Source organism: Zingiber officinale, chromosome 3A, assembly GCF_018446385.1.
Source record: "Zingiber officinale cultivar Zhangliang chromosome 3A, Zo_v1.1, whole genome shotgun sequence".
Classification (NCBI taxonomy): domain Eukaryota; kingdom Viridiplantae; phylum Streptophyta; class Magnoliopsida; order Zingiberales; family Zingiberaceae; genus Zingiber; species Zingiber officinale.
Window position 1 is genome coordinate 94,573,006 of NC_055990.1, and position 24,360 is coordinate 94,597,365.

At 30.3% G+C, this 24,360-nt stretch overlaps 1 protein-coding gene and 1 long non-coding RNA gene across 21 annotated transcripts in view; both read left to right on the forward strand.

Moving 5' to 3' along the window:
• Positions 1-20,247, forward strand: part of LOC122052073 — a 40,445-nt gene extending 20,198 nt beyond the window's left edge. For 7 of the 15 annotated variants that reach the window (XR_006131789.1, XR_006131794.1, XR_006131783.1 and 4 more), the window contains 2 exons: positions 16,054-18,465; positions 20,079-20,247. This is a non-coding gene — a long non-coding RNA (uncharacterized LOC122052073). The remainder of the gene's footprint in view (positions 1-16,053; positions 18,466-20,078) is intronic. The other 8 variants (XR_006131797.1, XR_006131785.1, XR_006131791.1 and 5 more) reach the window with 4 other exon arrangements.
• Positions 20,248-20,295: 48 nt separating this feature from the next.
• On the forward strand, positions 20,296-23,337 carry LOC122052070. 6 transcript variants are annotated; one of them, XR_006131768.1, is made up of 6 exons: positions 20,296-20,468; positions 20,602-20,652; positions 20,754-20,988; positions 21,633-22,069; positions 22,597-22,824; positions 23,032-23,337. XR_006131768.1 is itself a non-coding variant. In XM_042613458.1 (5 exons), the coding sequence occupies exons 3-5, from the start codon at positions 22,055-22,057 to the stop codon at positions 23,233-23,235; spliced, it is 447 nt and encodes a 148-aa protein (XP_042469392.1). In that variant the 5' UTR covers positions 20,296-20,468; positions 20,602-20,652; positions 21,633-22,054; the 3' UTR covers positions 23,236-23,337. The 6 variants fall into 6 exon arrangements, 3 of the variants coding, with proteins under 3 accessions (XP_042469392.1, XP_042469391.1, XP_042469393.1); XR_006131769.1 differs by having other exon boundaries at positions 20,754-20,862; XR_006131770.1 differs by lacking the exon at positions 21,633-22,069.
• Positions 23,338-24,360: the final 1,023 nt, after the last annotated feature.

The window sequence follows — 24,360 nt, forward strand, 5'->3', positions numbered from 1 at the left end:
TTGTCTTCTTTTACCACTCTTCCCTTGTCCTTTGTGCTTTTCTTCACCTTTGCTTATGTCTTTTTATCATCTTGATTTTTTTTTCTCTTCTTCTTTGTATGCTTTTGTGTTCTTCCCTACTTGTCTTCTTCCTCTATCCTTGTTTATTCTTCTTTGTTTTTTATAATTTTTATTTACTTTTCATTTTCCACTATAACTTTTGATTATCACTTCTTTCGTCCTTTTCTTTATCTTGTTCATTTTCATTTTTTTTCATTTATTGTTCTTTTTATTCTTCAAATTATTATTTTTTATTGCCACTCTTTATGTTTTCCTTATTTGTTTTCTTTTTACTAATATTCAAAATGTTTGATCTAATTTTTTTGATAAATCTTCGTCTTATATTACTTTTATTTTCTTTTTTTTTTCCTAACTTTTTTGCTTCTTTTTCTTCTTCCCTAATTTGTTCTCTAATTATTTTTCTTCTTTTTGGTTTTCTATTTTTACTATTTCTTGCTTCTTGTTTCCTTTTAGTGAATTCTAAATGTTGATCTTCAGTTCTATCTACTTCCTCTTTGTCTTCTGACTCAACTAATATTTGATAATCCTTTTTTGTTTACAATTTAACTATGCATTTCATATTAGATAATGCACTCTCCATGGTACTTTCTTTGTTAGATTTTTTTTTTTTAAAATTTAGTGCATTGGAATTGTGATAATGATGTCCATAGTTGATTTATGTTTTGTGTGTAGTCTAATTATGTCATTAGAATTGTTTATAGTGTGAGCACTATTTGTTTAACGTAAATTAACTTTTCGCACTATTTCTTAAATTTGATAAATCATGGATTTTATTAGAACTTCAAGTTGTTCCATTCGACATACTATATTCTTGTAACCCTTATTCAACTTTGCACTTTCTTTTCTTGATCTTTTTTGCTTTATTTTTTGCACTTTGTTTCCTTCGTATGATTGTCTTTTTTTTTTCCATTTCACTTGTGCTTCTCCTTTTAAGTCTAATCACCTTCTTGCTACTGTATGTTGTCTCTCTCACATATAACTTTATAGTGTGAAAAAAATTAATGATCCTCTTTGGTTTACAATTTAAGTTTTTTAGTTTCGTATTCATTAATGCTTGTTGTTCTTGTAGCAGTTCCTTTTTCTTTGATGAAAATATCTTGTTTTACATTTTATTTGTGATCATTGATGTGCATGGCGAATCCATATTTTGTTTATAGACATCCATTGATTTATTCAAATGGTTTAATGTTATTATAATTTGGTTAAAATAAACTGACCATTATATCATAATGCTGAAATTCAATTACTTGAATTACTTGAGTCTTTTATTACAAGATCTTCAAGGTATTTCATCCAACAAACTATGCTCTTCTTATTATTTCCTCATTTGCGTTTTTCTCATTTTCCACCTCTTTTTTTTTTTGTTTCATCTTTAACTTCTTTTTTCCTCTTGTTTCTTCGATTTGTCTTGTCTTTCTCTTTTAATGTTTGTTTTTTTCTCTCCTTTTAGCTTATTTTCGTTTGCCTGGTCTCTATTTGTTCTTTTTTTTTCAATTAATATTATTTATTTTGTGGTCCTTTTTCTTCCTTAATTTTCATTTTCTTTATTTTCTTCTTAGGTTTTTGATTTTTTGTACCTCTTTTCATTTTTTACCGTTGTCTTTTTCTTCTAGTTTACAATTTGATAAATTTATTTTTATATTTTTTATTTCTTATTCATCGATCAATACCTTTATTTTTTATTTTAATTTTCATCATTCTTGATTTTAATTGTTTTCTCTACTCTTCCCCTTCTTTTATTATTTACTCCATATGCTTGTTCATTTTTTAATGCCTTATTTATCTACTTTCTCATCTCTATGACGTTTCTCTTCTTCCTCCTCCTTGTTCCTTATCTATTTTTTAAAATTCTATCTACTTCTCTTTCTCCTCTCTCATCTCATGAGGTTTATTTTTAAATTTTTTTTGTCTACTTTATGGTCACTCCTTTATTCTCCAATAACTTTATTCACCTATAATTTTTAATTCTCTTCTTGATCATCCTTTATTTTTCTATTTTTGTCTTTTCTCTCAATTTTTATTGGAATGACAAAAGGTTATGTATATTTTTTTACAACTTGATTCGACCTACAACCTGTGTAGTTACATATTACATGAAGTTAATTAAATTTAAGGTCGTCTTATCAGTGTAATATGTGGGTACCCATTGGGAAGTTAAAATTTAGTAGCCAATATATAAGCCAAGAACGATTTAAATATATTGGATCTCACTTTAGTAGGTCGAGTTGGTATGAATGTGTACTGGTTACCTATGTCATTCTTCTCTATCACTGTGTATTTTCTTTCTACACTATCTACTTCATTTTTGTACTGTTTTACGACTCTTCCTTTGTCCTTGTGCTTTTTTTGTCTCATGTCTTTTTTTTATCATCTTATTTGTATACTTTTCTTTCTCTTTCCTCCTTGTCTTCTTCTCTTGAAGTTTATTCATTGTTCTTAATTTTTTGTTTATTTTTCTTTCGCTTCCCTTCTCTTTCATTTTATGGGGTTTTCTTTATATTTGTCTTCTTTTTTTCCTTTTTCATCTTTCCGAATTAATCCTCTTTAATTTTTTTTCTTTCTTTTTTTCTTCTTCTTTACTAGATCTTGTTCCTTGTATTCCCTTTTTTCTTTCCTTCTTGTTACTCTATTTTAAATATTGTTATTCAATCCTATATATATATATTGTCTTCTTTTACCACTCTTCCCTTGTCCTTTGTGCTTTTCTTCATCTTTGCTTATGTCTTTTGATCATCTTGATTTTTTTTTCTCTTCTTCTTTGTATGCTTTTGTTTTCTTCACTCCTTGTCTTCTTCCTCTATTCTTGTTTATTCTTCTTTGTTTTTTATTATTTTTTATTTATTTTTCATTTTCCACTATAACTTTTGATTATCTCTTCTTTCGTCCTTTTCTTTATCTTGTTCATTTTCATTTTTTTTCATTTATTGTTCTTTTTATTCTTCAAATTATTTTTTTTTATTGCGACTCTTTATGTTTTCCTTAGTTGTATTCATATTTGTCTTTCTTTTACTAATATTCAAAATGTTTGATCTAATTTTTTTGATAAATCTTCGTCTTATATTATTTTTATTTTCTTTTTTTCCTAACTTTTTTGCTTCTTTTTCTTCTTTCCTAATTTGTTCTCTAATTATTTTTCTTCTTCTATTTCGTTTTCTATTTTTACTATTTCTTGCTTCTTGTTTCCTTTTAGTGAATTCCAATTGTTGATCTTCAATTCTCTCTACTTCCTCTTTGTCTTCTGACTCAACTAATATTTGATAATTCTTTTTTGTTTACAATTTAACTATGCTTTTCATATTAGAAAATGCACTCTCCATGGTACTTTCTTTGTTAGATTTTTGTTTTAAAAATATAGCTTACTTGCATATTTTAATTTGCATTGAAATTGTGATAATGATGTCTATAGTTGATTTATGTTTTGTGTGTATTCTAATTATGTCATTAGAATTGTTTAATGTGAGCACTATTTGTTTAACGTAAATTAACTTTTCACACTATTTCTTAAATTTGATAAATTGAGGATTTTATTAGAACTTCAAGTTGTTCCATTCAACATACTATATTCTTGTAACCCTTATCCAACTTTGCACTTTCTTTTCTTGATCTTTTTTGCTTTATTTTTTGCATTTTGTTTCCTTCGTATGGTTGTCTTTTTTTTTTTCCATTTCACTTGTGCTTCTCCTTTTAAGTCTAATCACCCTTCTTGCTACTGTACATTGTCTCTCTCACATATAACTTTATAGTGCGCAAAAAAATTAATGATCTTCTTTGGTTTACAATTTAAGTTTTTAGTTTCATTTTCATTAATGCTTGTTGTTCTTGTAGCATTTCCTTTTTCTATGATGAAAATATCTTATTTTCCGTTTTATTTGTGATCTTTGATGTTCATGGCGAATCCATATTTTGTTTATAGACTTTCATTGTTTTATTCAAATGGTTTAATGTTATTATAATTTGGTTAAAATAAACTGACCATTATATCATAATGCTGAAATTCAATTACTTGAATTACTTGAGTCTTTTATTACAAGATCTTCAAGGTATTTCATCCAACACACTATGCTCTTCTTATTATTTCCTCATTTGCGTTTTTCTCTTTTTCCGCCTCTTTTCTTTTTTTTTTTTACATCTTTAACTTCTTTTTTCCTTTTGTTTCTTCGATTTGTCTTGTCTTTCTCTTTTAATGTTTGTTTTTTCTCTCCTTTTAGCTTATTTTCGTTTGCCTGGTCTCTATTTGTTCTTATTTTTTTCAATTAATATTATTTATTTTGTGGTCCTTTTTTTTCCTTAATTTTCATTTTCTTTATTTTCTTCTTGGGTTTTTGGTTTTTTTGTACCTCTCTTCAATTTTTACCATTGTCTTTTTCTTCTAGTTTACAATTTGATAAATTTATTTTAATATATTTTTATTTCTTATTCATCGATCAATACCTTTATTTTTTATTCTAATTTTCATCATTCTTGATTTTAATTGTTTTCTCTCCTCTTCCCCCTTCCTTTATTATCTACTCCATATGCTTGTTCATTTTTTAATGCCTTATTTATCTACTTTCTCATCTCTATGACTCTTCTCTTCTTCCTCCTCCTTGATCCTTATCTATTTTTTAAAATTTTGTCTACTTCTCTTTCTTCTCATGAGGTTTTTTTTTTAAAAATTTTTTGTCTACTTTATGGGCACTCTTTTATTCTCCAATAACTTTATTCACCTATAATTTTTAATTCTCTTCTTGATCGTCCTTTATTTTTTCTATTTTTGTCTTTTCTCTCAATTTTTATTAGAATGACAAAAGGTTATGTATATTTTTTTACAACTTGATTCGACCTACAACCTATGTGTAGTAACATATTACATGAAGTTAATTAAATTTAAGGTCGTCTTATCAATATAATATGTGGGTACCCATTGGGAAGCTAAAATTTAGGAGCCAATATATAAGCCAAGAACGATTTAAATATATTGGAATATCACTTTAGTAGGTCGAGTTGGTATGAATGTGTACTGGTTACCTATGTCATTCTTCTCTATCAATGTGTATTTTCTTTTCTACACTATCTACTTCCTTTTTGTACTTTTTTACAACTCTTCCTTTGTCCTTGTGCTTTTTTTATCTCATGTCTTTTTTTTTATCATCTTATTTGTATACTTTTCTTTCTCTTTCCTCCTTGTCTTCTTCTCTTGAAGTTTATTCATTGTTCTTAATTTTTTTGTTTATTTTTCTTTCGCTTCCCTTCTCTTTCATTTTATGGGTTTCTCTTTATATTTGTCTTCTTTTTTTCCTTTTTCATCTTTCCGAATTAATTCTCTTTAATTCTTTTCTTTCTTTTTTTCTTCTTCTTTACTAGATCTTGTTCCTTGTATTCCCTTTTTTCTTTTCTTCTTGTTACTCTATTTTAAATATTGTTATTCTATCATATATATATATATATATATATATATATATATATATATATATATATATATATTTTGTCTTCTTTTACCACTCTTCCCTTGTCCTTTGTGCTTTTCTTTACCTTTGCTTATGTTTTTTTATCATCTTGATTTTTTTTCTCTTCTTCTTTGTATGCTTTTGTTTTCTTCCCTCCTTGTCTTCTTCCTCTATCCTTGTTTATTCTTCTTTGTTTTTTATAATTTTTATTTACTTTTCATTTTCCACTATAACTTTTGATTATTTCATCTTTCTTCCTTTTCTTTATCTTGTTCATTTTCATTTTTTTTTCATTTATTGTTCTTTTTATTCTTCAAATTATTATTTTTTATTACCTCTCTCTATGTTTTCCTTAATTTAATTCATATTTATTTTTCTTCTAATAGTATTCAAAATGTTTGATCTAATTTTTTTTGATAAATCTTGGTCTTATATTACTTTTATTTTCTTTTTTTTCCTATCCTTTTTTTTTTCTTTTTCTTCTTTCCTAATTTGTTCTCTATTATTTTTCTTCTTCTTTTTCGTTTTCTATTTTTACTATTTCTTGCTTCTTGTTTCCTTTTAGTGAATTCTAAATGTTGATCTTCAATTCTATCTACTTCCTCTTTGTCTTCTGACTCAACTAATATTTGATAATCCTTTTTTGTTTACAATTTAACTATGCTTTTCATATTAGATAATGCACTCTCCATGGTATTTTCTTTGTTAGATATTTTTTTTTAAAATATAGCTTACTTGCATATTTTATTTTGTATTGGAATTGTGATAATGATGTTCATAGTTGATTTATGTTTTGTGTGTAGTCAAATTATTTCATTAGAATTGTTTAATGTGAGCACTATTTGTTTAACGTAAATTAACTTTTCACACTATTTCTTAAATTTGATAAATTGAGGATTTTATTAGAACTTCAAGTTGTTCCATTCGACATACTATATTCTTGTAACCATTATCCAACTTTGCACTTTCTTTTCTTGATCTTTTTTGCTATATTTTTTGCACTCTGTTTCCTTCGTATGATTGTCCTTTTTTTTTCCATTTCACTTGTGCTTCTCCTTTTAAGTCTAATCACCTTCTTGCTTACTGTATGTTGTCTCTCTCACATATAACTTTATAGTGTGAAAAAAAATTAATGATCCTCTTTGGTTTACAATTTAAGTTTTTTAGTTTCATATTCATTAATGCTTGTTGTTCTTGTAGCAGTTCCTTTTTCTTTGATGAAAATATCTTATTTTCCATTTTATTTGTGATCATTGATGTGCATGGCGAATCCATATTTTGTTTATAGACTTCCATTGTTTTATTCAAATGGTTTAATGTTATTATAATTTGGTTAAAATAAACTAACCATTATATCATAATGCTGAAATTCAATTACTTGAATTACTTGAGTCTTTTATTACAAGATCTTCATGGTATTTCATCCAACAAACTATGCTCTTCTTATTATTTCCTCATTTGCATTTTTCTTTTTTTCTGTCTCTTTTCTTTTTTTTTTGTTTCATTTTTAACTTCTTTTTTCCTCTTGTTTCTTCGATTTGTCTTGTCTTTCTCTTTTAATGTTTGTTTTTTTCTCTCCTTTTAGCTTATTTCCGTTTGCTTGGTCTCTATTTGTTCTTATTTTTTTCAATTAATATTATTTATTTTGTGGTCCTTTTTCTTCCTTAATTTTCATTTTCTTTATTTTCTTCTTGGGATTTTGATTTTTTTTTCTCTCTTCATTTTTTACGGTTGTCTTTTTCTTTTAGTTTACATTTTGATAAATTTATTTTTATATTTTTTATTTCTTATTCATCGATCAATATCTTTATTTTTTATTCTAATTTTCATCATTCTTGATTTTAATTGTTTTCTCTCCTCTTCCCCTTTTTTTATTATCAATTCCATATGCTTGTTCATTTTTTAATGTCTTATTTATCTACTTTCTCATCTCTATGATTCTTCTCTTCTTCCTCCTCCTTGTTCCTTATCTATTTTTTAAAATTCTGTCTACTTCTCTTTCTCCTCTCTCTTCTCATGTGGTGTATTTTTTAATTTTTTTGTCTACTTTATGGGCACTCTTTTATTCTCCAATAACTTTATTCACCTATAATTTTTAATTCTCTTCTTGATCATCCTTTATTTTTTCTATTTTTGTCTTTTCTCTCAATTTTTATTAGAATGACAAAAGGTTATGTATATTTTTTTACAACTTGATTCGACTTACAACCTATGTGTAACATAATACATGAAGTTAATTAAATTTAAGGCCGTCTTATCAATATAATATGTGGGTACCCATTGGGAAGCTAAAATTTAGGAGCCAATATATAAGTCAAGAATGATTTAAATATATTGGAATCTCACTTTAGTAGGTCGAGTTGGTATGAATGTGTACTGGTTACCTATGTCATTCTTCTCTATCAATGTGTATTTTCTTTTCTACACTATCTACTTCCTTTTTGTACTTTTTTACAACTCTTCCTTTGTCCTTGTGCTTTTTTTGTCTCATGTCTTTTTTTTATCATCTTATTTGTATACTTTTCTTTCTCTTTCCTCCTTGTCTTCTTCTCTTGAAGTTTATTCATTGTTCTTAATTTTTTGTTTATTTTTCGTTCGCTTCCCTTCTCTTTCATTTTATGGGTTTCTCTTTATATTTGTCTTCTTTTTTTCCTTTTTCATCTTTCCGAATTAATCCTCTTTAATTCTTTTTCTTTCTTTTTTTCTTCTTCTTTACTAGATCTTGTTCCTTGTATTACCTTTTTTCTTTCCTTCTTGTTACTCTATTTTAAATATTGTTATTCAATCCTATATATATATATTGTCTTCTTTTACCACTCTTCCCTTGTCCTTTGTGCTTTTCTTCACCTTTGCTTATGTCTTTTTATCATCTTGATTTTTTTTCTCTTCTTCTTTGTTTGCTTTTGTTTTCTTCCCTCCTTGTCTTCTTTCTCTATCCTTGTTTATTCTTCTTTGTTTTTTATAATTTTTATTTACTTTTCATTTTCCACTATAACTTTTGATTATCTCTTCTTTCGTCCTTTTCTTTATCTTGTTCATTTTCATTTTTTTCATTTATTGTTCTTTTTATTCTTCAAATTATTATTTTTTATTGCCACTTTTTATGTTTTCCTTAGTTGTATTCATATTTGTCTTTCTTCTACTAATATTCAAAATGTTTGATCTAATTTTTTTGATAAATCTTCGTCTTATATTACTTTTATTTTCTTTTTTTTTTCCTAACTTTTTTGCTTCTTTTTCTTCTTTCCTAATTTGTTCTCTAATTATTTTTCTTCTTCTTTTTCGTTTTCTCTTTTTACTATTTCTTGCTTCTTGTTTCCTTTTAGTGAATTCTAAATGTTGATCTTCAATTCTATCTACTTCCTCTTTGTCTTCTGACTCAACTAATATTTGATAATCCTTTTTTGTTTACAATTTAACTATGTTTTTCATATTAGATAATGCACTCTCCATGGTACTTTCTTTGTTAGAATTTTTTTTTTTTAAAAATATTGCTTACTTGCATATTTTATTTTACATTGGTATTGTGATAATGATGTCCATAGTTGATTTATGTTTTGTGTGTAGTCTAATTATGTCATTAGAATTGTTTAATGTGAGCATTATTTATTTAACGTAAATTAACTTTTCACACTATTTCTTAAATTTGATAAATTGAGGATTTTATTAGAACTTCAAGTTGTTCCATTCGACATACTATATTCTTGTAACCCTTATCCAACTTTGCACTTTCTTTTCTTGATCTTTTTTGCTTTATTTTTTGCATTTTGTTTCCTTCGTATGGTTGTCTTTTTTTTTTCCATTTCACTTGTGCTTCTCCTTTTAAGTCTAATCACCCTTCTAGTAGTATATTGTCTCTCTCACATATAACTTTATAGTGCGAAAAAAATTAATGATCCTCTTCGGTTTACAATTTAAGTTTTTTAATTTCATTTTCATTAATGCTTGTTGTTCTTGTAGCAGTTCCTTTTTCTTTGATGAAAATATCTTATTTTCCATTTTATTTGTGATCTTTGATGTGCATGGCGAATCCATATTTTGTTTATAGACTTTCATTGTTTTATTCAAATGGTTTAATGTTATTATAATTTGGTTAAAATAAACTGACCATTATATCATAATGCTGAAATTCAATTACTTTTATTACTTGAGACTTTTATTACAAGATCTTCAAGGTATTTCATCCAACACACTATGCTCTTCTTATTATTTCCTCATTTGCGTTTTTCTCTTTTTCTTCCTCTTTTTTCCTTTTGTTTCTTCGATTTGTCTTGTTTTTCTCTTTTAATGTTTGTTTTTTCTCTCCTTTTAGCTTATTTTCGTTTACCTGGTCTCTATTTGTTCTTATTTTTTTCAATTAATATTATTTATTTTGTGATCCTTTTTTTTCCTTAATTTTCATTTTCTTTATTTTCTTCTTGGGTTTTTGGTTTTTTTGTACCTCTCTTCAATTTTTACTGTTGTCTTTTTCTTCTAGTTTACAATTTGATAAATTTATTTTTATATATTTTTATTTCTTATTCATCGATCAATACCTTTATTTTTTATTCTAATTTTCATCATTCTTGATTTTAATTATTTTCTCTCCTCTTCCCCTTCCTTTATTATCTACTCCATATGCTTGTTCATTTTTTAATGCCTTATTTATCTACTTTCTCATCTCTATGACTCTTCTCTTCTTCCTCCTCCTTGATCCTTATCTATTTTTTAAAATTCTGTCTACTTCTCTTTCTTCTCTCTCTTCTCATGAGGTTTTTTTTTAAAATTTTTTGTCTACTTTATGGGCACTCTTTTATTCTCCAATAACTTTATTCACCTATAATTTTTAATTCTCTTCTTGATCATCCTTTATTTTTTCTATTTTTGTTTTTTCTCTCAATTTTTATTAGAATGACAAAAGGTTATGTATATTTTTTTACTACATGATTCGACCTACAACCTATGTGTAGTTACATAATACATGAAGTTAATTAAATTTAAGATCATCTTATCAATATAATATGTGGGTACCCATTGGGAAGCTAAAATTTAGTAGCCAATATAAGCCAAGAACGATTTAAATATATTGGAATCTCACTTTAGTAGGTCGAGTTGGTATGAATGTGTACTGGATTTCTATGTTGGTCTTCTCTATCAATGTGTATTTTCTTTTTTACACTATCTACTTCCTTTTTATACTTTTTTACAACTCTTCCTTTGTCCTTGTGCTTTTTTTGTCTCATGTCTTTTTTTTTATCATCTTATTATATACTTATCTTTCTATTTCCTCCTTGTCTTCTTTTCTTGAAGTTTGTGTAACGACCCGACCCTTTGGCCTCTTGGGCGGCTCTTGTGGCGTCCCAACTGGCGGCCCTTATGTCGTCAGCCCATTTGACGACCTCTCATGTCGTCGACCGACGACCTTTGGCCGTGCCGTTACTCACTAGGACTTTCCACCCCTAGCCAGTGGATTTTTGCCTCCCCCAGGATTCGAACTCTAGACCTCCAGGCTTAAGTACTAGAGTTTATGAATCCCCCAGAATTCGAACTCTTGCAGGTTGAATCACAGGCAAAAAATTGGGAAGCTAAAATTTAGTAGCCAATATATATAAGCCAAGAACGATTTAAATATATTGGAATTTCACTTTAGTAGGTCGAGTTGGTATGAATGTGTACTGGTTACCTATGTCATTCTTCTCTATCAATGTGTATTTTCTTTTCTACACTATCTACTTCCTTTTTGTACTTTTTTACAACTCTTCCTTTGTCCTTGTGCTTTTTTTATCTCATGTCTTTTTTTTATCATCTTATTTGTATACTTTTCTTTCTCTTTCCTCCTTGTCTTCTTCTCTTGAAGTTTATTCATTGTTCTTAATTTTTTGTTTATTTTTCTTTCGCTTCCCTTCTCTTTCATTTTATGGGTTTCTCTTTATATTTGTCTTCTTTTTTTCCTTTTTCATCTTTCCGAATTAATCCTCTTTAATTCTTTTTCTTTCTTTTTTTCTTCTTCTTTACTAGATCTTGTTCCTTGTATTACCTTTTTTCTTTCCTTCTTGTTACTCTATTTTAAATATTGTTATTCAATCCTATATATATATATTGTCTTCTTTTACCACTCTTCCCTTGTCCTTTGTGCTTTTCTTCACCTTTGCTTATGTATTTTTATCATCTTGATTTTTTTTTCTCTTCTTCTTTGTATGCTTTTGTTTTCTTCCCTCCTTGTCTTCTTCCTCTATCCTTGTTTATTCTTCTTTGTTTTTTATAATTTTTATTTACTTTTCATTTTCTACTATAACTTTTGATTATCTCTTCTTGCGTCCTTTTCTTTATCTTGTTCATTTTCATTTTTTTTCATTTAATGTTCTTTTTATTCTTAAAATTATTATTTTTTTATTGCCACTCTCTATGTTTTCCTTAGTTGTATTCATATTTGTCTTTCTTCTACTAATATTCAAAATGTTTGATCTAATTTTTTTTTATAAATCTTCGTCTTATATTACTTTTATTTTTATTTTTCCTAACTTTTTTGTTTCTTTTTCTTCTTTCCTATTTTGTTCTCTAATTATTTTTTTTCTTCTTTTTCGTTTTCTATTTTTACTATTTCTTGCTTTTTGTATCCTTTTAGTGAATTCTAAATGTTGATCTTCAATTCTATCTACTTCCTCTTTGTCTTTTGACTCAACTAATATTTGATAATCCTTTTTTGGTTACAATTTAACTATGCTTTTCATATTACATAATGCACTCTCCATGGTATTTTCTTTGTTAGATTTTTTTTTTTTTGAAAATATAGCTTACTTGTATTTTTTATTTTGCATTTGAATTGTGATAATGATGTCCATAGTTGATTTATGTTTTGTGTGTAGTCTAATTCTGTCATTAGAATTGTTTAATGTGAGCACTATTTGTTTAACGTAAATTAATTTTTCACACTATTTCTTAAATTTGATAAATTGAGGATTTTATTAGAACTTTAAGTTGTTCCATTCGACATACTATATTCTTGTAACCTTTATCCAAGTTTGCACTTTCTTTGCTTGATCTTTTTTGCTTTATTTTTTGCACTTTGTTTCCTTCGTATGATTGTCTTTTTTCTTTTCCATTTCACTTGTGCTTCTCCTTTTAAGTCTAATTACCCTTCTTGCTAGTGTATGTTGTCTCTCTCACATATATCTTTATAGTGTAAAAAAATTAATGATCCTCTTTGATTTACAATTTAACTTTTTTATTTTCATATTCATTAATGCATCTTTTGTTGTTCTTGTAGCAATTCCTTTTTCTTTGATGAAAATAGCTTAGTATCTTATTTTCCATTATATTTCTGATCATTGATGTGCATGGCTAATCTATATTTTGTTTATAGACTTTCATTATTTTATTTAAATGGTTTAATGTCATTACAATTTTGTTTAAATCAATTGACCTTTTATATCATAATGCTGAAATTCAATTACTTGAATTACATTTGATCTTTTAGCACAAGAGCTTTAAGTTTCTCATTCAACAAACTATGCCCTTCTAACCTTATTCTAAACTGGCTCTTCTTATCTTTTCCTTATTTGTGTTTTTCTCTTTCTACTTTTTTTCTTTTCTTTTTCTCTTTCTTCTTCTTCTTCTTCTATTTGTTTTTTGTGTTCTTGTCCTTTTGTTGCTTCAACATGTGCTTCTCTTTATCTTTAACTTCCTTTTTCATTTTGTTTCTTTGATTTCGTCTCCTTTTTTTATCTCCTCATAGCTTATTTTCTTTTGTTTTGTCTCTTTTTATTCTTCTTCTCTTTCAACTATTGTTATTTTATTTTCTATGAGTTCACTTCTTTTGCAGTCTTTTTTCTTCCTTAATTTTCATTTTCTTTATGTTTATCTTGCGTTTTTGATTTTCTTCTCTCCTATAGACTTCCTTTTTCTCTCCTGCAGCTCTACTTCACCTCCTTCCTTAAAATAGCTTGTAGGTTGTGTCCTTGTTGTCAAATTCAGGAAATTTCTGAAGGGATGCTGAAATTTGAAGCTAGATTGCAGCATTAAGTAAATGCAAGATTCCAATCATGAAGGGGTTTATATGACAAAGTAAGTGCAAGTACTCTTAAGGTTTTCAAGAAACAATTCACATTTAGGTATTAGCTCACACTCTTCAACATAAACAAATGTGAATTCCTTGGATTAAGTTTAAGTATCTGAGAGTTGAGGTAATTTCATCTTGCGTTATGAAGGGCTCAACTGGTCCTTGACTCTCATTTAGCACCGGGAGAATAGGGGGTTGAATTGCAGTTGTTGTTGCTGAGAATCAACACAGAGAATTGGCACTCAACTTGTTTTAGACGCCAAGTTATAGATCCTTTGAGTTCCTGCTAATTTTTGTTCATAACTTTTTTTTTTTTGTGACTAACTTAAGATTCCACAATTGCTTAAATGATAACATCTATATTTCCATGATCTTCTAAACTTAATGTTTATCTCAAGTAATTCAACTTCCTGTAAACCCCACTACAAATTCTACAAGTGTTGTAAAATAGAGACCTATCAGTCCTCAACTACAGTAGGCAGAATATCAAAACATCCAAGTCTGTACAGCATGAAGGAAGAAGACCATCTAAAACATAAATATCTAATAGGCTGGTATCAGAAGACAATGGTGGTTCATTGCATATTGATGAGGAGAATAATAGGTTGCTCAATTTTTGCACTGCAATTCAAAATACAGTTTCAGAAGTCCTCTACAACTTCTGTTTCAAATCCAACTGATGTAATTCCATTATGTTGGGAATTATTTTTATCTTCCTTCATATTTAATCTTTTCCCCTTTTTCTTATTTACTTCCTTGGTTGTAACTTTTTTTTTCAACTCATGCCAATTTACTGATTCTTGTTCTGGAATGAAGATGGATAGTTTCGGAATTTCAATTCATTGAAGTTGTATGCTTTGAACCATGTAAATCTTGGAAAGAAAAGAACAACAAATGACAATGAGGTGGTCACAAGTTTAATTGAACATTTCCTGGTTAGAGAATTGCATAAATGAATTGCACACAAACAAAATCAAGACAATACTCAATTCCTTCCTGAATCAGAAAATCAATAATTTAATTATTAAAATTAAATAGTTTTCCCTTCCTCATTCTTCGTTCCAAACCCATAACTCTCATGTACTCTCTCATATTCTTCATTTTTCACTCCGACATGCCCATTTAGATCACCACCTATTAAAATCATTTCATAGGAGGATAAGGCTGCGTACAATGGATCCTTCCCTGGGATCTCGCATGGCGGGAGCTTCGTGCACCGAGCTGTAGACATCCTCCCAATTTAGTACACATATGAGTTAAGAACTCTTGTTTCAAAGAACAAGTTTCAGAAATTCAAAACTTCAGATAAGGCAATTAGATTCAAAGGAGTTTCAGATTTCAGAATCATTAAAGGCTTGTAAAGGAATGAAGAATACCACTTGACATTAAGGAAATAAGAGTTTCACTGTAACTTTTCACTGATCATAAACTTACAACAAAAGCTTGACACACAAACCACAACATACAAAATTTTCAGAAACTTTCATCACAGACAGTTACAATAGAGCAAGCAAATGCAATCCTTGATCTCATGAGGTAGACATCCATATTGTTTGAAAATGCTACTGGTATGATTAGGAAATTAGGAGAAAATAAAACCACCAAAGAAATAAGATAGAGAGCTAATAACCAGGCAGAGGGATAAACTCACTGATATGATCAGTTTTCCAATACAGAATCTAGGAAGGAATGCTTTCATGCTATGCAATCCATTCCTTCCCTAAGCTGATCACCAGATTCTGAAAATTCAGAAACACTGTATATTTTTAGAAAAACAAAGCAATCATCTGCTGAGCTTGTCCTCCCTGGTATGAAACTACAATCTTCAACTTGCTGAATTCAGCAATTCTAGCATTGTCAATTCCAAAAGGCATAATTCTGTCTAGTTACATTTTGAGACTTGCAAGGTGAGCTTCATGGAACCAATTGACATTGTTTTCAGCAAACCTTGTAACTAGAATTCCTTGAACTCCTTTCTTTTTTTTTTTCCCTTTGTTCTTCTAGTTTTTCGTTTCTTTTTGCTCTTCTCCAATTAGTCCTCTTTAATTATTTTTCATCCTCTTTTTCGGTTACTAGATCTTGTTTGTTTTCCCCCTATTTTTTTGCCTTCTTGTTTTCTTTTAGATGCATTCTAAATGCATATGCAGGCCTATTCCTCCATCTCAAGTTGTACTAGTTATAAGCAATACTTATGGTCAAGTTCGAAAACCTATTGGCTTCAAGTTTATAGCATCCATTTCTAGTATTCTGGATTTCGGAAGTGCAACCCATTAAACAAGGATACAGATTGTTCTATATGGATGCCAATCCCACCTTCAGCATACTTGGCTATAGGATGTGTAGCACATCCTGGAAATCAGCCTCCTCCAAATCACATTGTCTATTGCCTTCATTTTGATCTTGTAACATCAACTAAGTTTTCAAGCTGCATTTCCCTCTCATCACCTAGTTCTAGGTTCATTTCCTTACCTCTCCGTTTTGTACATTCACTAATAACAATACACTAATTTTTCTTTGATATGATTGTAGGGCTCCTTCTGCATTTAGCATATGGCATGTTCATTACGTTGTTGGTTCTTTTTATGCTCATAATTCAATGGATTGTCCTCCTTCGACAGAAAGTTTTGATTTACACCAGATTCTTTTGTGCAATCCTGATGACATTTACTCAAAGGAAATAGCAGACAAGGAGCCACAATATCAACAATTTGAATTCCTCTGGATGGGATATTTTGAGAACTTTATCAGGTGCAGCTGCATATTGTATGTCTACTCCACGATTTGCAAAAATTTGGTGGGATAAAGGATGTGACTTGAGAAGATCAATTTTGATATGGCGACCGATAGGATGCCCAGCTTTTGGCACACTTGGTGATTGTGTGATACAAGGGTTAGACATTGGCTCTTCTTATGTTTTATAAATGATACAAAATTTGTGATATAATAATTCACAATTTACTTGTTTCTGTTTAGAACCACCAGCTTTAGATTGATAACATAATTTGTGTTTATCATAACTCACGAGTTACTCATTTGTCTCAATGTGACAATCCATCAATTTCTGCAAGTCCTGTATAATTCGCTAAAGTTGCACATATTTCTGGAAAAGGATTTGATCAGGCTTTTTTTCTGGTATCCAATTCCTCCTGGCTATGTTTCATTTGATTGAGTGGTGACAACAACTGATTATCCACCAAAAAGGGATTCATAACTCATGAGTTACTCATTTGTCTCAATGTGACAATCCATCAATTTCTGCAAGTCCTAAATAATTCGCTAAAGTTGCACATATTTCTGGAAAAGGATTTGATCAGGCTTTTTTTCTGGTATCCAATTCCTCCTGGCTAAGTTTCATTTGATTGAGTGGTGACAACAACTGATTATCCACCAAAAAAGGATTTTGTCTGCTGTCCTAGATCGGATCTGTTAACCAAACAAATGTTGCTAGTGAACCCATTTCTAGGTCATCTAGTTCAAAGGGCACAAATTGTTAGAGTATCTGGAAAGTTGAGAATCAGGTATCCCCCAATTTTTTTGTTATTCTCTTCTACTTCACGTCCTGATGTCTTCTTATTCTTGACTTGTACTTTTCTTGCATGTTTTGATCACATTATACCAATAACCCGATTGGTGTATAAATTTAGTGACTATGCCAAAGCTAAAGCACATGAAAATGTTGCTGCTGAGTTGAAGTTGGAACTTCTCTCACTGAGTGTTTTGGACAATTTTTGTGGAACAATGAGTAGCCTTGTCTTGCTTACATTGGTCTTAGAAAGAAGACACTTCAGTCTTCTTATTTACTGTATTAATGCTTACTTTTGATTTGGTTCAAATGACGCCACTTCTTGACACAATAGTGACAATTATTACACGTGGGAATTTTCAGGCAATGAATGTTGTTCTAATATGTTCAATTGCTTCATCCACATTCAACAGACAACTAGAGGCATGAGAGCCTCTAATTGAACCATTTGATGCCATATTCCAGTAATTATTTGTAATTTATATATTTTGTAAGATTTCAATAAGGGTTTGAAAAAAATGGGAGGGGGTTATGTCATTTACAGTTCCATATATTCCTATACTTCCTTAAATCTAGTATATGTTGGACTTTACTAGTATTTTCATTATTAGTTTTTTTACCCTTTAGAATGGAAACATATTATAAGCAAAAATTCACAATCCACAATCAGCATGCAAATTCATTTTTCTTCAACGAGTGCCCTAAATGTTAACATTAGTGCTGCAAATCTAGAAACTCTCATTGAAACTATTATTTTCTGGTATGCAAAATGATGTGGAGAACAAATTGTTGAGAAAAAGCAAGGTAATGTATGATGTCAATTCACATGTTACCCCATTGAGATTTGTTGTATCTACAGTTGAACTAATTATATGTTTTTGTTCTTTCAGGAAACTGGTGAAAATTATAGTAATTCAGATAATTTAATATCCTCTGTATAGTTGATGATGTTCAGGAACAAGCTCGGATGTGATATGCATTTGAGAGAATTTGAACAAAATTCAGAGACAACCAAGTTTTTACAGCACAATGGGCATGTTTCACTATTCTTTCCTACTCCAAGATTTTTGGATAAGCTAAATGTCGTGGCCAATTCTAGGGAATCAAGCTACTATGTTGCTATATAGATTCTTGAGTCGGAGGTCATACAACTGTATTTATTCTTATAATCATACTCTAAATCAATAGTTTTGGATATAATTCTATTTCATACATTTGCAAAGGCTAACTATAGTGGATGATGGTAATAACCATGACTACTTTTGTCCTTTATGGTTGCTTATTGATGGTAAGGTATTTGATCAATACAAACTTTTCCCACAAGTGCAAGGACAAGTTGCATGAGTCCATTGCTATCAAAGAACACTAAGAGCCACGCTAGGCGGAACAAACTCTTCATATTTGAAGTTCCTAAGAAGGTTTTGTATCAACTTCTATTCTTTATTTTATTATAGCTTAGCAAGTTTCAGCAACTTTGACTTCGAAGATATTCGATTTAAGCAGTTTTTTTTTCTTTTATTCCTTGGCTGTGCCCATTTTATGTGCACTTGTATATTTTTTTATTAATATTATATTTTGTTTGATTGCGTAATTTATTTGAGTATTATCATGGATGGGAATGAATGTCTATATAATATTATTGTGCTAACGAATTAGTCTATTTCATATTTTAAAATTTCAATAAAAAATCCTCTTAACCCTAATGACATTGAATTCCGGTGAAGATGATGTAAAGGAAGAATATGAGTGTCGTCTCCCTCTTCCGCGCGCCGATCCTTTGTTTTTGGATGATCGCCCAAGAATCTCTTTTGAATCTAATCTCATATTTGAACAAACAGCTGAGTTTATTCCAACTCTGATCTAATGGTGGGAGTCAATCTAGATCTGATCTAAGGGCTCAGATCTAGATCAAGGGTGTTGATCTACTCTGTCTTTGACTTGGATGGACTAGATCATGATAGATGGCCGAGATTCCTTCAAATCTTAAATGAACGGTCTAGATCTCTCCAAATTAGTTCTCCTCCTTTAGCCCTATCCTTAAGCTCAATTTGAATAGATCTGACTATAGTTCATTGCTTTTTACCTACAAAGACCACATTCAAATAATTAGTCATAATTCTACAAATAAAAGATAAATTGCATTAAAAACCAAAAACGAATCCAATTCGTGAAATGTAGTATAAATGCGAATTTACCACACGAGGAGATCAAAAAGCATGAATATAGAAGCTTAAATACGTGACAAAATAATGGTTATCAAATCCCCACACTTATTCTTGCATGTCTTGGGCAAACTAAACAAAACTTATCTCTCGAAGCATTTCCTGGCAATACTTCAAAGATAATAAAAGGTAATTAATTAAGACAATCTAAATATTAAACATTTATGAATTCAATCCCTATAATAATCAATAAGCATGGTGATTTTAATCCATTTGAAAAACTAAGAAAGATGCAACCTCCCAAGGTAAATGTTCACTCTAACTCTCACAATCACATGAAAATGGAGGTCACTCAATGTCACTCACAACATTTCAATACCATAATCTTGCTTATTTTCTAATTATCCATCATTGTAAATATATAGCATGAATGAATCAAAAGGATTTATTGAAAATTGAAATGAAGTCAAGAGTAACTAAAGGAAGCAAACAAAACGATTGAAAGAAAAGGAAACAATGAGAGATTGCAAGTATCGGTGGAGTAAACTTGATGAGCTAGTTTGGAACTAATGTTGGACTATTTTACCACCAATGGAGCATGTTCTGCTTCCCTTCCTTGTTTACTATCTCATTGCTTGAAATCCCATCAACTCCAAATATTATAGATGCACATTAAAGTATCAGATTTAACTCAGACTTCTTCCAAAATTCATATCTAATTTAAGTTGGAGAATTTACCACCGATGGAGCATGTTCTATTTCCTTCCTTGCTGTTTATTATCTCATTGCTTAAAAAATCCCATCAATTCCGAAAATTACAGATGCATATTAAAGTATCAAATTTAACTCAGCCTTCTTTCAAAATTCAGATCTAGTTAAAGTTGGAGAAGAGAGAAGAACTACAAATTGGCTTAGGTCTACTGTATGTGTAAGTGAACTATAATGTGAACCCAATACTCCAATTCAGCATCAAAACCAGCACCCAAGACCAGGAATTCAAATCTGTTCTGCATTTCACAAGTTCAGTTTCAGAAATTGATTTCAGGAATTCAGAATCCATTCCTCTATGATATGTTTCCAATCGTCATGGGAAGAAGAAAAGCCACTAATTTGCTATAGTTCAGCTTCAAGAAATCAAATTCTGATTCAATTCTCAAAGGACGTCTACATTTCCAACAATCCAGAATTTTAATTTCAGAGTTTCAGAATTGAGATTTCAAAGTAAATTCAGCTTAATTCCTGAAGGATTCAGCTTTGAAGTGAGTATCTTTTAGCACTAGAATGATTAAAATTTAAATTCAAAACTGTACCAATCAAGGATAGCATAGAGACTTGGCGCAAAATCATATTCTCACTGTTTCCTGCTGATTCAGTTTCTGAATCAAATGGCAGGATCTCACTTGCAGCATGTCGCAAGTTGTTGGAAGCTTACTTCCTGCACAGGTATGGAAAGACATTATGATTCATTCAGCTCTCCTGCAGCTCTAGTTTACCCCTCCTTCCTTGAAATAGCTTGTAGGTTGTGTCCTTGTTGTCAAATGCAGGAAATTTCTAAAGGATGCTGAAATCTGAAGCTAGATTGCAGCATTGTAAATGCAGGATTCCAATCATGGAGGGGTTTAGAAGACAGTAACCCCAAACCACAGAGTAAAGGTTGTCCTTGGAATATAATTCCAATAGGGTTTGCACGAAACAATTCACATTTAGTTATTAGTTCACACTCTTCAGCAGAAACATATGTGAACTCCTTGGATTAAGTTTCAGCATTTAAGAGTTGAGGTAATTTCAGCTTGAGTTATGAAGGGCTCAACTCGTCAATGACTCTCATTTAGCATTGAGATAATAGGAGGTTGAATTCCAATAGCTGCTCAGAATCAACACATAGAATTAACACTCAACATGTTTTAAATGCCAAGTTACAGATCCTTTCAATTCCTGTTAATTTATGTTCATAACTTCTTTTTTTCTGACTAACTTCAGCTTCCACAATGGCTTAAATGATAACATTTACACTCCCATAATCTTCTAAATTTAATGTTTATCTCAAATAATTCAACTTCCTATAAACCCCACTATAGATTCAGCAAGTGTTGCAAAATAGAGACCTATCAGTCCCCTCAATTGCAGTAGGCAGAATATCAAAACATCCAAGTCTGTGTAGCATCAATGGAAGAAGACCATCTAAAACATACATATCTAATAGGCTGGGTACCCGAAGACAATGGTGGTTCATTGCAAATTGATGAGGAGAATAATAGGATGCTCAATTTCTGCACTGTAATTCGAAATACAGTTTTAGAAATCAGCTACAACTTCTGCTTCAAATCCAGCTGATCTTTTTCCCCTTTTTCTTATTTACTTCCTTGGTTGTAACTTTTTTTTTCAACTCATGCTAACTTACTGATTTTTTTTCTGGAATGAAGCTGGATAGTTTCGGAAATTCAATCCATTGAAGTTGTATGCTTCGAACCATGGAAATCTTGGAAAGAAAAAAATAACAAATGACAATGAGGTGGTCACAGGAACCACCAAAGAAACAAGACAAAGAGCTGATAACCAAGTAGAGCAGTGGGATTAACTCACTGATACTGACTGATACTGATTAGTTTTCCAATACGGAATCTAGGAAGGAATGCTTTCATACTGTCCAATCCATTCCTTCCCTATGCTGATCACCAGATTCTGGAAAATTCAGAATCACTGTATTTTCCAAAAAAAAAAAACAATCATCTGCTGAGCTTGTCCTCCCAAGTATGAAACTACAATCTTCAACTTTCTGAATTCAGCAATTCCAGCATTGTCAATTCCAAAAAACATAATTCTGTCTAATTCCATTTTGAGACTTATGAGCCAATGCAAGGTGAGCTTCATGGAACCAATTGACATTGTTTTCAACAAACCTTGTAACTAGAATTCCTGGAACTGATTTCAGCAGCAAGGTCCTGAAAAAATTCCAACTATTTTTACATAATTTCCAACTTCTTGTGCAGATTTTTCCACAAGTTCTATCAGATTTAGTTACTGACTCCTACACCACTAAAACCTAATTTTCTCACATCTGTAGCAAGAACTTGATCACAACATCAAATTCAGTGACTCAACTTTACGATTTCAGAATTAGAGCTCCTTAATTCTTTAGCTTAACAAGTTTCAAGGACAAGTTTTAAGGAAGTTGCAAGCATATTAAAAAATATGATGGATAGATGTACAGTGGTTTAAAATGTTTGTATTCCTTTGTTCCCTAGCATATATTATTATACATAAGTACTACAAGACTCTAGATAATGAAGCCTCGCAGAATAGTTATATAACTGTGCTAACTTGCTAACTCTTGTTGTTGATTCTTATCTACCTTTTTAATGTTTTTCTCCTAATGTGCTTTTGAAGATTAAAGTACCCCATCCAAGGTATCCATCAGCTAGAGTTTCTGTACAAGTGCCCAATCTCTGTGTTCATTTTTCTTCAGAAAGATATTTCAGGATCATGGAACTCATGGGAATATTGCATGGGTCAAGTAAAATCATAGAGCAAAACCTTGATGGCCATCTTCAATCTGGTGATAAACCTTGGCATCATGTTGATCTTGCAACTAATGCTAGAACTCTAGTTTGGCAGGTATGATCCTTAAATGGTTGATATTCATCTCAGTTTTCATACATATCTTAGCCCCACTTTTGGCTTATTCTTGTTCCCTCTATTTATATCAAGGGTCTTGAAATTCGTTGGTTGAGTAGCATCCTTGTTATCTTGTTTTATCCAGTCTATATCTGTATGTTTTGGAGTCTGAAGCTTCTAAGGACTATCAAAGATACTTTTGTGTAGGTTCAAAGTTTTGTTTTCTTTTTGACTAAAAGTAAGTTGGAATTACTTCTGGAGAAAAATTGCAAGTGTTGTATGATATTATGGAGTTTGGGCAAACTTGCAGCATGGCTAGTGGACAAGTACTTGAAGTTCCGCCAACGAGTGAAGATGGATCAGCTAATGTTATTTCTATTAACCACAGAGGAGTTGATATTCAGAAGGTAATTTTTAAATTGGATGGTGTCTCATTTGATATTGATTCGTGCATCCTATTGCTTCTCCGGCCTTTTGTTCATCCTAAAAGTGTAATATGAAGAAGTTAATGGTTCCACACTAAATGATCTTAATATCTTTTTTTTAACAAAAAACACATTATTTTTATGTCATTTTTTTGTCCAAGTTTTCTATTGGTTTCTGTATTGGCATATTTTGTATTTTTAATTTTTTATTAACTTGAAATACTAGTGTTTTATTACATCATTTGAGATCTTACTACATGAAATATTAGTATTTTTAATTTATCATATATATTAATTTCAATATATAGTAATACCAAGCAAGGTTTGATATCTTGTTCTAAGATGCTTTGTGGCTAGAATAAGATGTAGGGTTGTGTGCTTGGTGTGTGAGTGAACTGAGCACCAACTCTAGGTTTAGGATGAGGCAACCTAATGTTGCTTGTTCTATGCATTTATCCTAGGTAGTACAGTCGTACCTGTGTTTAACAAGGCTTGAAGCGAATAATAAAAAGTTGCCTTTTATTGCGATAAATAGCTGTAAATTTCAGTTTACAAATAATCAAAGAGCTTGCATACAAAGTACATCCCTACTTTGAATCCATGAAACTCCAACAAGGCTATCAAACTAGCAATGCCCTTAAACTGATTACAATATCAAATGTCTCGATGTAGACCATACACTAATAATCAACACTCACATAGTAATTGATGACCAACCGAAGCTTATAACTAGAACGATATTGATGCATATTATATGATAATTGATAGTTCACAAGATTCCAATTTGGGCACATATGCATTGATCATCATAAACAACTTCAAAAATCCTAATCTTGCAATCTAAACAAGACAATACTCATCCACTTAAAAGAGAGACTTGTTCATCTCCTCGACCACGACTTCATTGAAATTGATGTGAGCATGAAAAATCAAACGACCCAACCAAAACAAGAAGAGGGGGAAGAAGCAGAAAGAGAGAACTTGCAATCCTCGCCAAGAAGTCAGCCCACCAATTTTTGGTGCATGCATTGGTCTAGAGAAGAAATCACGTGGAAAAAAAAAACTAGGATAGACTTGTGTCACAGACTAGTAGCGTTGGTGCATGCATCGC

Bases quoted from the DNA above. Each gene is read 5' to 3' on its own strand.
- LOC122052070 (XM_042613457.1), top strand. From the start codon at position 20,617: ATGTCGCAAGTTGTTGGAAGCTTACTTCCTGCACAG. The intron at 20,653-22,596 runs GTATGGAAAGAC...GTGCTTTTGAAG, and splicing joins GAAGCTTACTTCCTGCACAG to ATTAAAGTACCCCATCCAAG. The intron at 22,825-23,031 runs GTATGATCCTTA...ACTTTTGTGTAG, and splicing joins CTAGAACTCTAGTTTGGCAG to GTTCAAAGTTTTGTTTTCTT.